At 34.3% G+C, this 12,039-nt stretch overlaps 2 protein-coding genes across 7 annotated transcripts in view; one reads left to right on the top strand and one right to left on the bottom strand.

Moving 5' to 3' along the window:
* Positions 1–13: 13 nt before the first annotated feature.
* Positions 14–7,978, top strand: LOC106669816. 2 transcript variants are annotated; one of them, XM_014399572.2, is made up of 10 exons: positions 14–296; positions 5,312–5,497; positions 5,579–5,747; positions 5,827–5,943; positions 6,498–6,577; positions 6,647–6,772; positions 6,838–7,144; positions 7,207–7,421; positions 7,495–7,657; positions 7,757–7,978. In XM_014399572.2, the coding sequence occupies exons 1-10, from the start codon at positions 130–132 to the stop codon at positions 7,883–7,885; spliced, it is 1,659 nt and encodes a 552-aa protein (XP_014255058.1). In that variant the 5' UTR covers positions 14–129; the 3' UTR covers positions 7,886–7,978. The 2 variants fall into 2 exon arrangements, with proteins under 2 accessions (XP_014255058.1, XP_024081959.1); XM_024226191.1 differs by lacking the exon at positions 14–296 and adding an exon at positions 4,024–5,242.
* A 57-nt stretch (positions 7,979–8,035) lies between these two features.
* LOC106669817 (monocarboxylate transporter 9-like) overlaps positions 8,036–12,039 on the bottom strand; it is a 29,998-nt gene continuing 25,994 nt past the window's right edge. For 4 of the 5 annotated variants that reach the window (XM_024226198.1, XM_014399576.2, XM_014399575.2 and 1 more), the window contains exons 4-11: positions 11,837–11,980; positions 11,653–11,780; positions 11,457–11,586; positions 9,305–9,496; positions 9,122–9,227; positions 8,643–8,992; positions 8,387–8,578; positions 8,036–8,305 (exon numbers count right to left, since the gene is read on the bottom strand). In XM_024226198.1, the coding sequence (XP_024081966.1) occupies positions 8,169–8,305; positions 8,387–8,578; positions 8,643–8,992; positions 9,122–9,227; positions 9,305–9,496; positions 11,457–11,586; positions 11,653–11,780; positions 11,837–11,980 (1,379 nt within the window). In that variant the 3' untranslated portion in view covers positions 8,036–8,168. The remainder of the gene's footprint in view (positions 8,306–8,386; positions 8,579–8,642; positions 8,993–9,121; positions 9,228–9,304; positions 9,497–11,456; positions 11,587–11,652; positions 11,781–11,836; positions 11,981–12,039) is intronic. The other variant, XM_014399577.2, reaches the window with a different exon arrangement.

Here is a 12,039-nt window from a genome sequence, read left to right on the forward strand (position 1 = left end):
TCTATCGAATGTCATAACAGTTTTATACTTGTAAGTTGTATCCTTCCTTGGCGCTTTTTTTGCTATCAACTAACTGTGATATCATCTTGATTGAAATCAATCTAATTACATATCGTATTATTTAATAAAATGAGTGAAACTATTGTCCAACTACTCCGGGCGACTGGTTTTGATTTGATGCCTCATGTTGTAAACGATTTTGAATGGGTCGATGGCATACCGGGGATGTACGACTTCTACTCTTGGCTCAACACAATTTCAGAGGACAATTTCGTGACTGTAGAGGAATTGAGGATGTTAGTATCCTTTTTTTTACGTTTTACACATTAATTATTTTTAATTTGATATACATACCTTTACTACTTCTATTTACCATTGTAGATATGTTGTGGAATAGTATGCTGTATGGCTTTTTAATATGATTTGCCAAGGAGCATAACAGTTACAAATATTGCCAAGTAACAGTTTTAGTATGTGTCATGATTTGAAGCCCTAGACCAGGGGTGCTCAAACTTGAACTGCTGGCGATCTACCTCAATATTTTTAGACTACTTACGATCGACTCTGAGAGGCTGCAAGTGTGTGTGATGCAGGGTTGTCGTACATACACGATACACCCTACCTACCTAGGTAGGGTGTACCGTAGCATATATAGATATTAGCTCGAGATCTACTCAAAAAGCACTCGCGATCGACCGTTTGAGCACCCCTGCCCTAGACATTCATAGCAAATTACGAAGTTGTTCAATTCGACCAACTTTGATTATTCATAGCAAAGTTTCACAGCATCTATTCCAAAGTGTACTACGGTGTGGGATATGTACAGATAAAACAGTTTTAAAAATTTCAGAATATCGACATAAGGAAGATAATAAGAAAAAATCAGAAAATAAAGAAAAAAGAGTTATAGAGAAGAAAAAGAAAAGAGACTATGTAGGCGAGAATGGGCTATTGCTGGTCACAGGCTGAGATGGTCGAACCATTGTTTAACATTTTACAAATATAACATATACAGTGACTCACAGATTTGTTCACATCGGTAAACAATTTTCTATTATCTCCAGTTTGCAAATGCCACATTTTTTAATCCTAGACAACAGCAACAAGATTGAGTTCGTGGAACTGTTAGTAAATAAACATTCAACCTAATATTCTTTAATTTCACTAATTTCGTGGTCCGCTTGACCAATTAATACATTACAATTAATTAAGGTTTTTAGTTGAGATGAAAATGGCAAAAAGGAGGGAAAACTCATAAGGTGGGGTTAAGATAGGAAGTTGATGTCCGAGAGGATCGAGGTCACGATAGCTCAAGTGGTAGAGCAGCGGTGTATCTAGCCGAAGATCGTGGTTGCTCGTGCCATTAACTTTTTTTCATCTCAACTAAAAACCTTAATTAATTGTTATCTAATATTCTTTATTTATGTTCACATCTTTGAATTGAGCCAGTTTATTACGAGTCTTCGTGTGAACAGTTGTGTCACTCGGGTTACTTCATTTCAAATTTTGCAAAATTTGTCTCAAATTTGTTATCAGGTATCATCAATTTAGTTATTTTTCTTACATATAGAAAATATTCCCTTTCCTTAATAGTTATGGTTTATTAAGGTTTTAAGTATGAAGCCATTTTCATCATTTTTAAAAGATCAAATAATAAAATCTCTGCAAGGACTTCTTTATCATGAAATTTCAAAAAAATATAAATGCTCTATTGGGGGTAATAACAAAACTTAAAAGATCATTCGGAATTTCTGATAGTTGTTTTAAAAAGAACAGGAGTGGTCCTAAAAATAATATCCGAGGCCAAAAGGCGTTGTATCATACACCCCATTCGATCAGTAGAGGTTAACAACATTGTCCAAATCCAGTGTAGGCTGTGTGATAATGATAATATAGATGTCAGTGCTGAAACAATACAAAGATGTTTACATGAGGCCGGATTAAAAGCGACGGGAAAAGTGAAGAAACCATTGCTGACCAAACAGTGGCTTGCTGATCGTGGTTTTAATGTCATGGAATGGCTCCCACAGTCACCTGACCTTAATCCAATTGAGCACTTGTGGGGAACACTAAAAAGATCTTTAGCTGATTGTGCAGGGGACGCTTGAAACTTCGATCAACTTTGGGAAAAACACAAGTTGAATGGGACCTAATTGATCCAGAACAGTGTAGAAATCTCATGAGAAGTATGGCCAGAAGGATTGATGCAGTTTTGAAAGCCAAAGGACATACAAAATATTAAAGGATTTTCTATGACATAATCATGTTATCGTTTACACATAATAATTTATTTTACATTATTTTAATAATCATGATAAAGGTTCAATTTAATTTTTTGGTTGTTTTTTGTGTTAAGATAAATAAAATTATTTAAAACACTACGTTTATTTGATTTCCTACTATATATATAAGTATCCTAGTATATATAATAATACAATTTGTATACAGCTGTGAACGAATCTGTGAGTCACTGTACATATTACAAATATGTTTGAAAAAATAACTGATTTTAGCTACTGAAATTAGAATAATTTTCCTTCTGTTTCACAGAATTGTCAACTTTGTATTTTGACCATGAAACATGAAACAATATCTAGAAGTTAAGTGACTGGCAATACCCAAATAAAAATCAGAAATGAAGAGATTTTTGTTTGCTTTACTCATAAGAACACCACGAGCAGATATAGATCTAAACAGTCCACTCCATCAGAGCCCTGTATGATGGAGTAAGGCTTGATACGCTCTGAGGTCGCCCCGTATAAGTGAAGCTCTATAATGGCCTTTAATCTTGGCTGCCAATGATAAATTTGACACAGGTCCCATAACACCTTTGATTGTGTTGGATGCTGTTTTCTGTCTAGCCTCAGACTCTATCGGGAAGGCTGTTGGGATTTAGTATTGATAGGAGTCTCTTCAGTGAGGAATGGTTAAGGGTTTTGAATACTTCACTTTAAAGGTAGCCTCTTCAGCCTACTCATGTGCCATGACACCGACGGTCAGGAAGTGGGCCGTCCTGTCAGGCCCATCGACGAGTGTTTCCCAGGTCTCACTACTAGGGGTTGATTTTTAAACGCCAACGGGTCAAGATGAAGAAGAAAAAAATGAAAAAGTCTAATCGTTTTATTTGTTACAAATAAAGACGACCAAAATAGAAAAAAGGAACTGAAGATAAATGAAATTAAAATACTCCTGAGCCCTGAAAAAGAGAAGAAAAACAACACTTAGAGATTTCCTTGAACTCCTGAAAACCACATGGATGGTTGGTTTTGTATTCAACTAAAAAAAAATAAAAATAATTCGAATTGTAATATAAAAAAAAGAATACCTTTATTAACAATATTCCCTATTATTGCTCTTCTCCTAACCGTCAATGCTCCAAACCTTGTTCTATTAAAACTAAACCAACTCTCGTTCTTTGTTCGACCAATTTTGGTCCCTGGCTTTCTTCTTCTCTCTACAGGGTAATCACAGTACCTTTCAATGCTGGGGGTGGAACATAAACTTTTTTTTTTAACCCTTTCCACCACCCTGCCATACCTGAGGAAGATCCCATACCGGCAGACAAACGCTTTAGCTTAATCAAATTAGTATATCTAAGGGATTTCAAATAAATAGGATAAAAATACCTCCCATCGATCTTTCCTTCAGGCGAGACCGCTGGTCGGTTTTTGAAGGGACCATATTTTCATTTTAGAACCTAAAACAAAAGGTCTTCCCTTGCTGGTTTCCCCTTGCACATTTACTTTTCCTTGGTTTTATTTTCTATCTATTTATATTATCTAAAATTTTCATACTAAGAAGAGGAAAACAGCCCGGAACCCTAAACCTAAACCTATTTTTAATTATGCAATAAATAAATAAATAACAGTAATAAAACTCTAACAATAATAACCATATTTAGGACTTAATAATTAGAATAAATAGGGACTTGATCATTTAAGCGTATTTGAGGCAGTCTTTTAGTGCTCCAAAAGATTTGATATCACAGACTAGCTTTTGGAGATTAGGCGGCCATTCTGCTGAGATGATGGTCTTTCTGCCTTGAATTTGATACAGCTGAAGAGTTTATGTTCGGCATCTTCTTCTTCAGTGCTGCAAACGGAGCATAAACTCAAAACATTTTATTTTAATGGGGTAACAATATAATAACTAATCTAATAACAATCTAACAACCAATTTGTCCTGTGTGAATACAAGAAACATTAACTAGTTCGGTTGTGTATATTAAAATGAATCCGTTAGTTCCTGGTGAGGCAAAAAATTCAGACATATTAAACAAGATTTGAGAGATTACATTCTCTGTTCTGGGTATCAATTGTTCAGCCTTGTTACACCATGAAAATGCACTGCAGAAAGGCCAGGATAACTTACATATAATGAATCGAACCAGAATTCAAACTTTTTGTACAATTCCCATCTTATTTCTTCAGATATTCACTTGTCTCATCTAGAGCTCACTTTTTACAGGGACAAACATTCAAAATCAATTTTTTTTTTTTACTTCTAAAGACTCGCCATCATATTTGAGAATAATACTGACATGGGTGTATGGTTGAACTTTTTGAACATCAATCAATGACAGATCATGGCTCCTAAACTTGTTTGTGGTGGCGTCTTACCGTGGTCCTGGGTTTAAATCTCACCCTGAATTCAAATTCAACATATTTAAGAATAGTTTTTTTACCCCAAAAAACACCAAATCCATGGGGGTTAATATGCCCACATAGTTGTCAATTACTTGTTACCAAAAACTTGTTTGTTTAGTACAGAGATAGATTTTAGAGATAGATTAGATTCATAAGGAAGATGAATCTATGATCAATGGTCTGCCCATTCTCACTACTAGTTTGTGTCAAATATGAAAAACTATTTAGCTAGTTTTCCTAAAATAGTCATTAAATGTTGATTTAGTCGTGAGATCTATGGAGTTACAAATTTCTTGGTTATCTCTGACCATTTTGGTCTGCCTACTCTTGCTGTTTTGGTCTTCAGGATAATATAAACAAAAGATAGTACATTCATGTAAAGAAAATAAGAGTATGTAAACTGTGGTTTACAGGTCAGATCAAAATGATCGAAAATATTTATTTGTTTTTTAATGCCCGTTTGTTCTGTAGAGTATTGTAACATATATTTCATTTATTGGGAGGAAGGGGAGGATAAAAAAAATAAGGCCAGAGGCGATGATGGGTACTGAACCCTCGACTGCGGGGTCTATGAACTGAGAGTAACACACTGACCAGTTAGCTACCACAGTCTCCCATTTACTGGAGTTAGAATAATCTAATTTGGCATTTTCTTTCAATTTTAGGTATGAATATTTAAAGGTGAATAAAAAATTAGCTCCAGAACGTACCGTAGATGATCAGCTGAAAGCTTTCATGTCCGATGATGTCGAACTGGACTGTTTCAAGAGTGACATAGCTTTCCTCAAGGAAGAAATTGCCCAGAAAGAAAAGTTGTTATTGCACCTGACTTCGGCGAAGGCAGTTATCAGGTAAAAGGTTTTTAATTCATTATCTAATACAAATGTTCATTGTTTTCCAAATTCAATCTAATCGCTGTTGTTTTGTACCAGTGAACAGTTGAACCAACTAGTTGAATGTGAGAAAGAAAATAAAACCGAGTGTTTGTTGAAGAATGAGATTGACAGGTATAATGCCAATTGTCAACTGTACAATCAGGAGCTGTCAAACCTACAAAACAATCTCACTTCTCTGAACGACATCATTATGTCAGTAAATCATGTTAGTAAAAAAATATGTATCTTATATTTTTATTCAATTTAAATGTTACTTTTTATTATATTGGTTTCTTTTGTTTTAGAGTAACAACCAACATTTTGTTATTTGCCAAAGCATGCTGGTTGGAGAATTTCTACAATATTTGCAAGCGTTATTTAATTATATGAAAAACATCAAGGACTTGCAGTATTTAAAAGAAGTACGCACCTTTTTCTTTTACTTTTTTTAGTAAAAAAAAAAAATTATGTTTTCAATCTATTTTTTTATACTTAAGTCTAGTTTCCTAAACGATAACTCGTGATGAGTGTTATGGATGCACACTAATTTTCTGTAATCTTGGCTTTTCATTTATCATTGTTCATTTGCGTATATAACAGTAGAAGTGAATTGATAGTTCATTTATTAATTTAAATAAAATCAAGATTTGTTAAATGCTGTGATGTCTACGAAGTGATAGCTTGGTTGTCCCTGACTTAAAAACTTATGAAAAAGCCCAATTAACAAAATAACGTACAGACCAGACACAGAAGATTGCAAAATGCTGAAATAACAAAAAAAAAAAAAGATGATCAAGCTACAAATCCAAAATATTTTATAAGGATCCAAATAATCCAAAGGTTTAATTTAATTACTGAAAGTAAGTAAATTTAAAAAGTAAAAAGTAAAGTTTTAATAATTTTTATATTGTAGCTTGTATGGAATTTTATACAATAATATTAAATCAGTATCAATAATTATATTGTTATTTTTTAGGAAAATGTGATCGATAATGTTGATACTTTCTTCACAAGCTCAGAATACATAAATGAAAGGCAGTTTATTGTTCTTACAGGGTTAGTTATAAATTTATGTTTTTAAACAACAACTACGTAACTGTCATTTCATTTTGTTCTGCATTATAGAATGGCTAAGACTGAAAGGGATATAATGTTATTACAGGCCGACATTTCTGGTATGGATAGTGCTATTGATTATATAGATAAATGTAATCAGAAGGATGATAATTGGTTTAACAAAGTCGATAAAGAGTAAGACATTTAAACGTAATTTTTATATAAAACAATCTACTGCAAACCTGTTTTGTCTAATTTAGGTCTAATGAGAAACAAAACATGCTGGAATGTCATCAGCACGAAATCGATGATCTTTGCGAGAAGCATGTTAAAAGGATTTTTAAGAAAAAGCAACTCGATGCTGTCCAAGACAGGAAGTCAAAGTTAGAGAGTGTCATTAAAAAAATTGAAGAATTTGAATCGATCGTCAAGCCGATGAAACTGTACTCGGACTGTTTTTTATATATATTGAAATGTGATTGGCGATGGTTGAAATTGATAATGGTTTTTCTGAAAGACACATTTCAATGTCTTCAGGATGTTGTCGACCATTGCAAAAGAACAAAGGTAAATTAAAATTGTCTTTTTTTTTTAATGTATTTTCTCATAAGTGAAATTTGCGTTGACAGGAACAATTGCACAGACTCATTGTACAGCAGGAGCTGTCAGTTGGCACATGCGACACACTTCTGTCCTTAACCCTCGGAGAACTTTTTTGTACAACACAATATAACCAGATAGAAAAATTAAATTTACAAGTCAAGAATGTAAACCTCAGTTTAGCTTCAAAAGAAGAAAACGTCTTTAAACACGTGAACGATTTAATATCTTCAACAAACGATATGTATATTTAACACATTTTCTTTTCAAGTTTTAGTGTTTCTTTACTTATTTACAATTTCAATATTTTCTTGTAGATTGAATTATACCAAAAGTGTTGATAACTACTTGCACAAAGGTGCTACAAGGTTACCTCTTGTGTCGCCATTTTTAATGCCAGTATTGCACAAATTGAAAGATAACATCAAAAATTTTGGAGCCAGTGTTCAAAGTTTAACAAAGAAATATGAAAGTTTCAAAGTACGTTAGACAACTAATATTTTGGTTTAGCGTTACTTAAAATATTTATAATATGCTTGTGCTGCCTGTGCATAAGTATTAATGCGTTTACATTTACAGATGGAATTGGAAGAAGACAGTTCGAAAAAAAAGTTATTCCATCTTTGGTCAGATTATCTCAACAATCAATTCTCTGTTGTGGAAGAGTTAGTCAAATTGGAACACGCAGTATCTAAAATAATGCAGTGAATTGGCTACATAATTACGGATTTTTACATATTATTATTTATTTGAAAAATGTTAAAAAATATATTGTATGTATTATAAAAATTATGAATGAAATGTAATTTGGATTTAAAAAAAATCACAAATGGTAGAAATAAAAAGAAAAATTAAAGATAGGTTCAATTATAAAATGGTATTTATAAAAAGTAATAACAAATATATCAATTTCCATATATCTTACAAATGTCTAGATGGATTCTTAAACTTTTTATACATTTTACTTTATTTTTTAAAGAAAATTTTGGTTTTAAGACTCTTCGTTCGTTTTGGATTTTTGATAGACAACAATCATTTCAATTGACCAAAGCAGTACAGTTGTAAATGAAAGACAGTTGATGAAATGTATGACAACATTGTAATTTCCAAAATAATCCTTTGCAAGACCTGGAAAACACAATGTTATAAAACTGTATAATAGTAAAAAACAAAAAAACAAAAAAAAATAGTTGATTCAATCAGACTAACCAACAATTGGACCAAAAGTTAGAAGCAGGATACCGTTCAACACTGTCTGAAGACCGGATGCTGAAGGAAGTTTCTCTAAAGGGACATGATTTGGTATCACCAAAGACATATAAACAGTCCTGAATCCTTTCGCTATGCCTAGAGCCAACCCTACGATTAATACGTCCCAATATGAATAGACAAATGTCAAAGCTGAAAAAAAGAACAGTAATAAGTATCGTTTTATTCTCAGATAAACTTAAGCTTACAATTTTACCAAATCTAGAAATAATAAGCATCATCAAGCTCATCATGTACATCTGCCTTGCCGGGAGTTTTAACCAGTTACCGACAAACGGTGAGATGAACCTGAATATGATGTCAGAGCTGGCAATAACTGACATTATTCTCGCTGTTTCTTCTATGCTGAAATTCCTCTCACCAAGGATCACTGGGGTCATGAGGGAAAAGTTGATCTCTCCTGTGAATGCAATCGACATTCCTATCCAGATGTTTGTGTAGATCGGGTCCTTCAGCAGATCCAAGTCGAAGAATTTGATTACTTTATGGTACCATTTGCTTTTACTCTTGCTCGGCTGGACAATGTGAACATTTGTCTCTTGACTGCTGAAACATGGATAGGATTTAAGGGAAAGACTATCTTGGCAAAATTATTACTGTTATTTAATGTAAAGAGGTTAGAATATTCGAATAATAAAAATAAAGATTCTGACTGTCACAAATGCGAAAACTCACAACAATCCTTCTTCAAAATTAGATGACTTTTTCCACCACGTAGATTCAGGTTCAACTTTGTCTTTCTCGTAAAGGGAGAGTCTAGAGTGTGAAATACTGCGCCTCGCTTTCTGTCACATATGAAATTGTTGATTGTAAACTGAAATAGAATTGTGACTAAGCAGATGTAATTTTAAAACAGACCAGTTGAATCAGAAACTCTTTTTGGGACCATCACATCCTCGATACTGTGTCCTATCTGTGAATCAAATTGTTCTATTTCTTCTTTTTGTGCCGCTTCTTCATGATCCTTAACTTTATTGCACTCTCCATCAGATTCTTTGGTGATCAATGGTGTGTTTAATAGTTGCATTTCTTTGCTTACAATGTTCTCTTCTAAATTCAAAACAAATATTTTTTAAATATATTTTAATAAAATTTTTGAAATAATTATTTACCAGTTACACCTTTTTGCTTCTGAATACACTTCATTACTTATTTTGATGGCATGATTTTAAAGAATTCTGCCTATACATGTCTTTTTCTGCCTTCTATGTTAGGCATTTTGCCAACTTAGGGGATAAGTCTGTACACATTTTTTAAAATTTGTATGAAACATTTTATGAGGGGATGTGAGGCAACATATATATCTTTCTTCAAAAAATATATTATAAACATAGGGATAGGGATAAAAGAGGCGGCCACAAGGCCTACTGCACCTCGACCTGAATAGATCTATTGTGCTTCTCTTTTTTTTATAACACACTGGCCAGCTTCAGGTTGTTAATCAGCCTCCATAGCTTTGCCATCAGCTCCTTAGTGTAGGATCTTATTTACGGTTTTTCATGTCCTAGTTGCAGAACCTGCACCTACATAGACCTTCACAGAAACATAAAATATGTTCTGCAGTGTCCTCCTCTTCCTGGCAGTATCTGCACAGTGTTTCTTCTGTCTACTCCTATCCGATAAGTGGCAGTGTCCTATCAGGAGTCCAACCAGAATCCTGATTCGATTGTGGTTGTTGTCCAGTAATTTGTTTGTAAGTTTTGCGGGTGGCCCTTCTGTGAATTTCTTTGCATCCATCATGCCTGTGGATGGACACCAAGTTCCACCAAGTTTTGGACTAATTAAGGATCCATTTTAAGATGTATCCTCTTTTGAGACAGGCTGCTAAGCCACAGTAGGGTTCAGGACCTTGAGAGCCATTGTTGGTCCTCTCTTTGGCCAACATGTCAACCTTTTCATTGCCTCTATGCTCCGAGTGCCCCATGCCAGGGTCAGGTCATAAGTATCACTGACTTCCATCATGGCATCCATGTAGTTCCAAACACTCTTTGCCTTCACCTCGCATGAGGATTATAAACATAAAAACTATATTTTTTTAATTTGATAGTTTTTTTCCGATGGTGGAATTTTGAGTATTCCACCACCCTAACTGAGATAATGGTTTGTATTTAAGAGTGAGTGAGAGAGTGAATGGGTTTGATTTTTAGGAGTTGATAGCGTTGGAGGCTGAAATAACCTAGCTGGATAGCTGGAGCCCAACCTCAGCAGGAGGACAGATAAGACTGAGTTCTGACCCCGGACTGCCAACACATAGGGTGGGTGATTCTTTAGGCCTGCTGGTAATTTATTTTATTTACTTATTTTACAAGGGTATTTCAACTATGGGTTATATGGTACCCTCGGGGTTGAAAAAAAAGCCCATTTGTACGTGCTTCGGATTAAAATGCTGGGCCACTGGATTCGAAACCAGGAACTTTACCTTACAGTGATGAGGGCCATGTTAACGCCTAAATCATTGTAGCCATTGACCGGGGCGACCAGAGACAACTAAAAATTTGGTTGTCTCCATCTGTGGAATAGAGTTGGTCGATAAAAAATGCTATAAACATTTTCAATCCCCCATTTTTTTTATTTTTTATTATTGGCTGATTAAAAGTGATTGATAATTTTGTATTGCTTCATGATATTATCTGTTCAATTTGGAACTGTTGTGTTTGTAGTGCGCTTGCCGAGGTGGTGAACCTGTAACTTGGTAGTCCCCGACATATCACAAACTTATAAACAATGCAAAATTGAAAAAAGGCCCAGACAAACCGATAAAGTTAGTGAAATGCTCAAACGTGTGAGTTAAAGAGCATGTAGAGGGGGGGCGTCGGTGGCCGCAAGGTTTAGTCTTTGACATGGCGCTCATCACTGTAAGGTAAAGGTCCTGGGTTCGAATCCGGCGGCCCTGCATTCGAACCCGACATACTTACAAATGGGCTTTTTTCCTTCAAAACTTCACCTCTTAATTAAAATTCTTGAAGTACACAAAGTATACTGTATAATAATAAATATTTGTGAAACTTACCAGATACATACTTGTAATGCCATTTTATTGGTTGGAGAAGTAAGGCAGATGCAAAACAGTTCAAAAGTAAACCAGATAGTATCAGTGCTGTACCTCTTGCTCCAAATATATCCACAAATCTACTGATGAGCTGAAAAAATATGTGATATCAGTATCCTTAAATACTTATTAAAATACATAAATAAAGAAGTTATACTAATGGCATCACAACTGGTCCTAATCCAGTGAGGGTTGAGGTAATTCCGGCAGCCATAGCCCTTTTTTCTTTAAAATATGTATTCATTGCTAAACTGAACGCTGCCATTGACATGCTAAATCCGACAGCTGAAAATGATATGTGGTTCAGTTTATAGCCATATTTTAATTGTATGTGCAATTACAATTGATTGCTCCATAAAATAAAAGAAACTCGTAGAACGATGTAGCTTGTGATGTACAGATAAAACCGACAAACATAATTAAGGAGCCAATAATGGCATGCCACCTAAAGCCATAGGCTTTTAAAAGGGGTCCATTCATTAAACCTGAAATATGAATCAAATTAGAATTTGTGAAAAGAAAAAATAATATATTTGGTCATTTC

The sequence above is a fragment of the Cimex lectularius genome, unplaced genomic scaffold (genome assembly GCF_000648675.2).
Source record: "Cimex lectularius strain Harlan isolate CLEC.00 unplaced genomic scaffold, Clec_2.1 scaffold76, whole genome shotgun sequence".
NCBI classification, from domain to species: domain Eukaryota; kingdom Metazoa; phylum Arthropoda; class Insecta; order Hemiptera; family Cimicidae; genus Cimex; species Cimex lectularius.

What these genes read in the sequence shown, in the direction of transcription:
- LOC106669816 (XM_014399572.2), top strand. Translation starts at nt 130, where the DNA reads ATGAGTGAAACTATTGTCCAACTACTCCGGGCGACTGGTTTTGATTTG. An exon ending in TCGGCGAAGGCAGTTATCAG is followed by an intron (nt 5,498 to 5,578) that starts GTAAAAGGTTTT and finishes GTTTTGTACCAG; the next exon opens with TGAACAGTTGAACCAACTAG. An exon ending in CAGTTTATTGTTCTTACAGG is followed by an intron (nt 6,578 to 6,646) that starts GTTAGTTATAAA and finishes TCTGCATTATAG; the next exon opens with AATGGCTAAGACTGAAAGGG.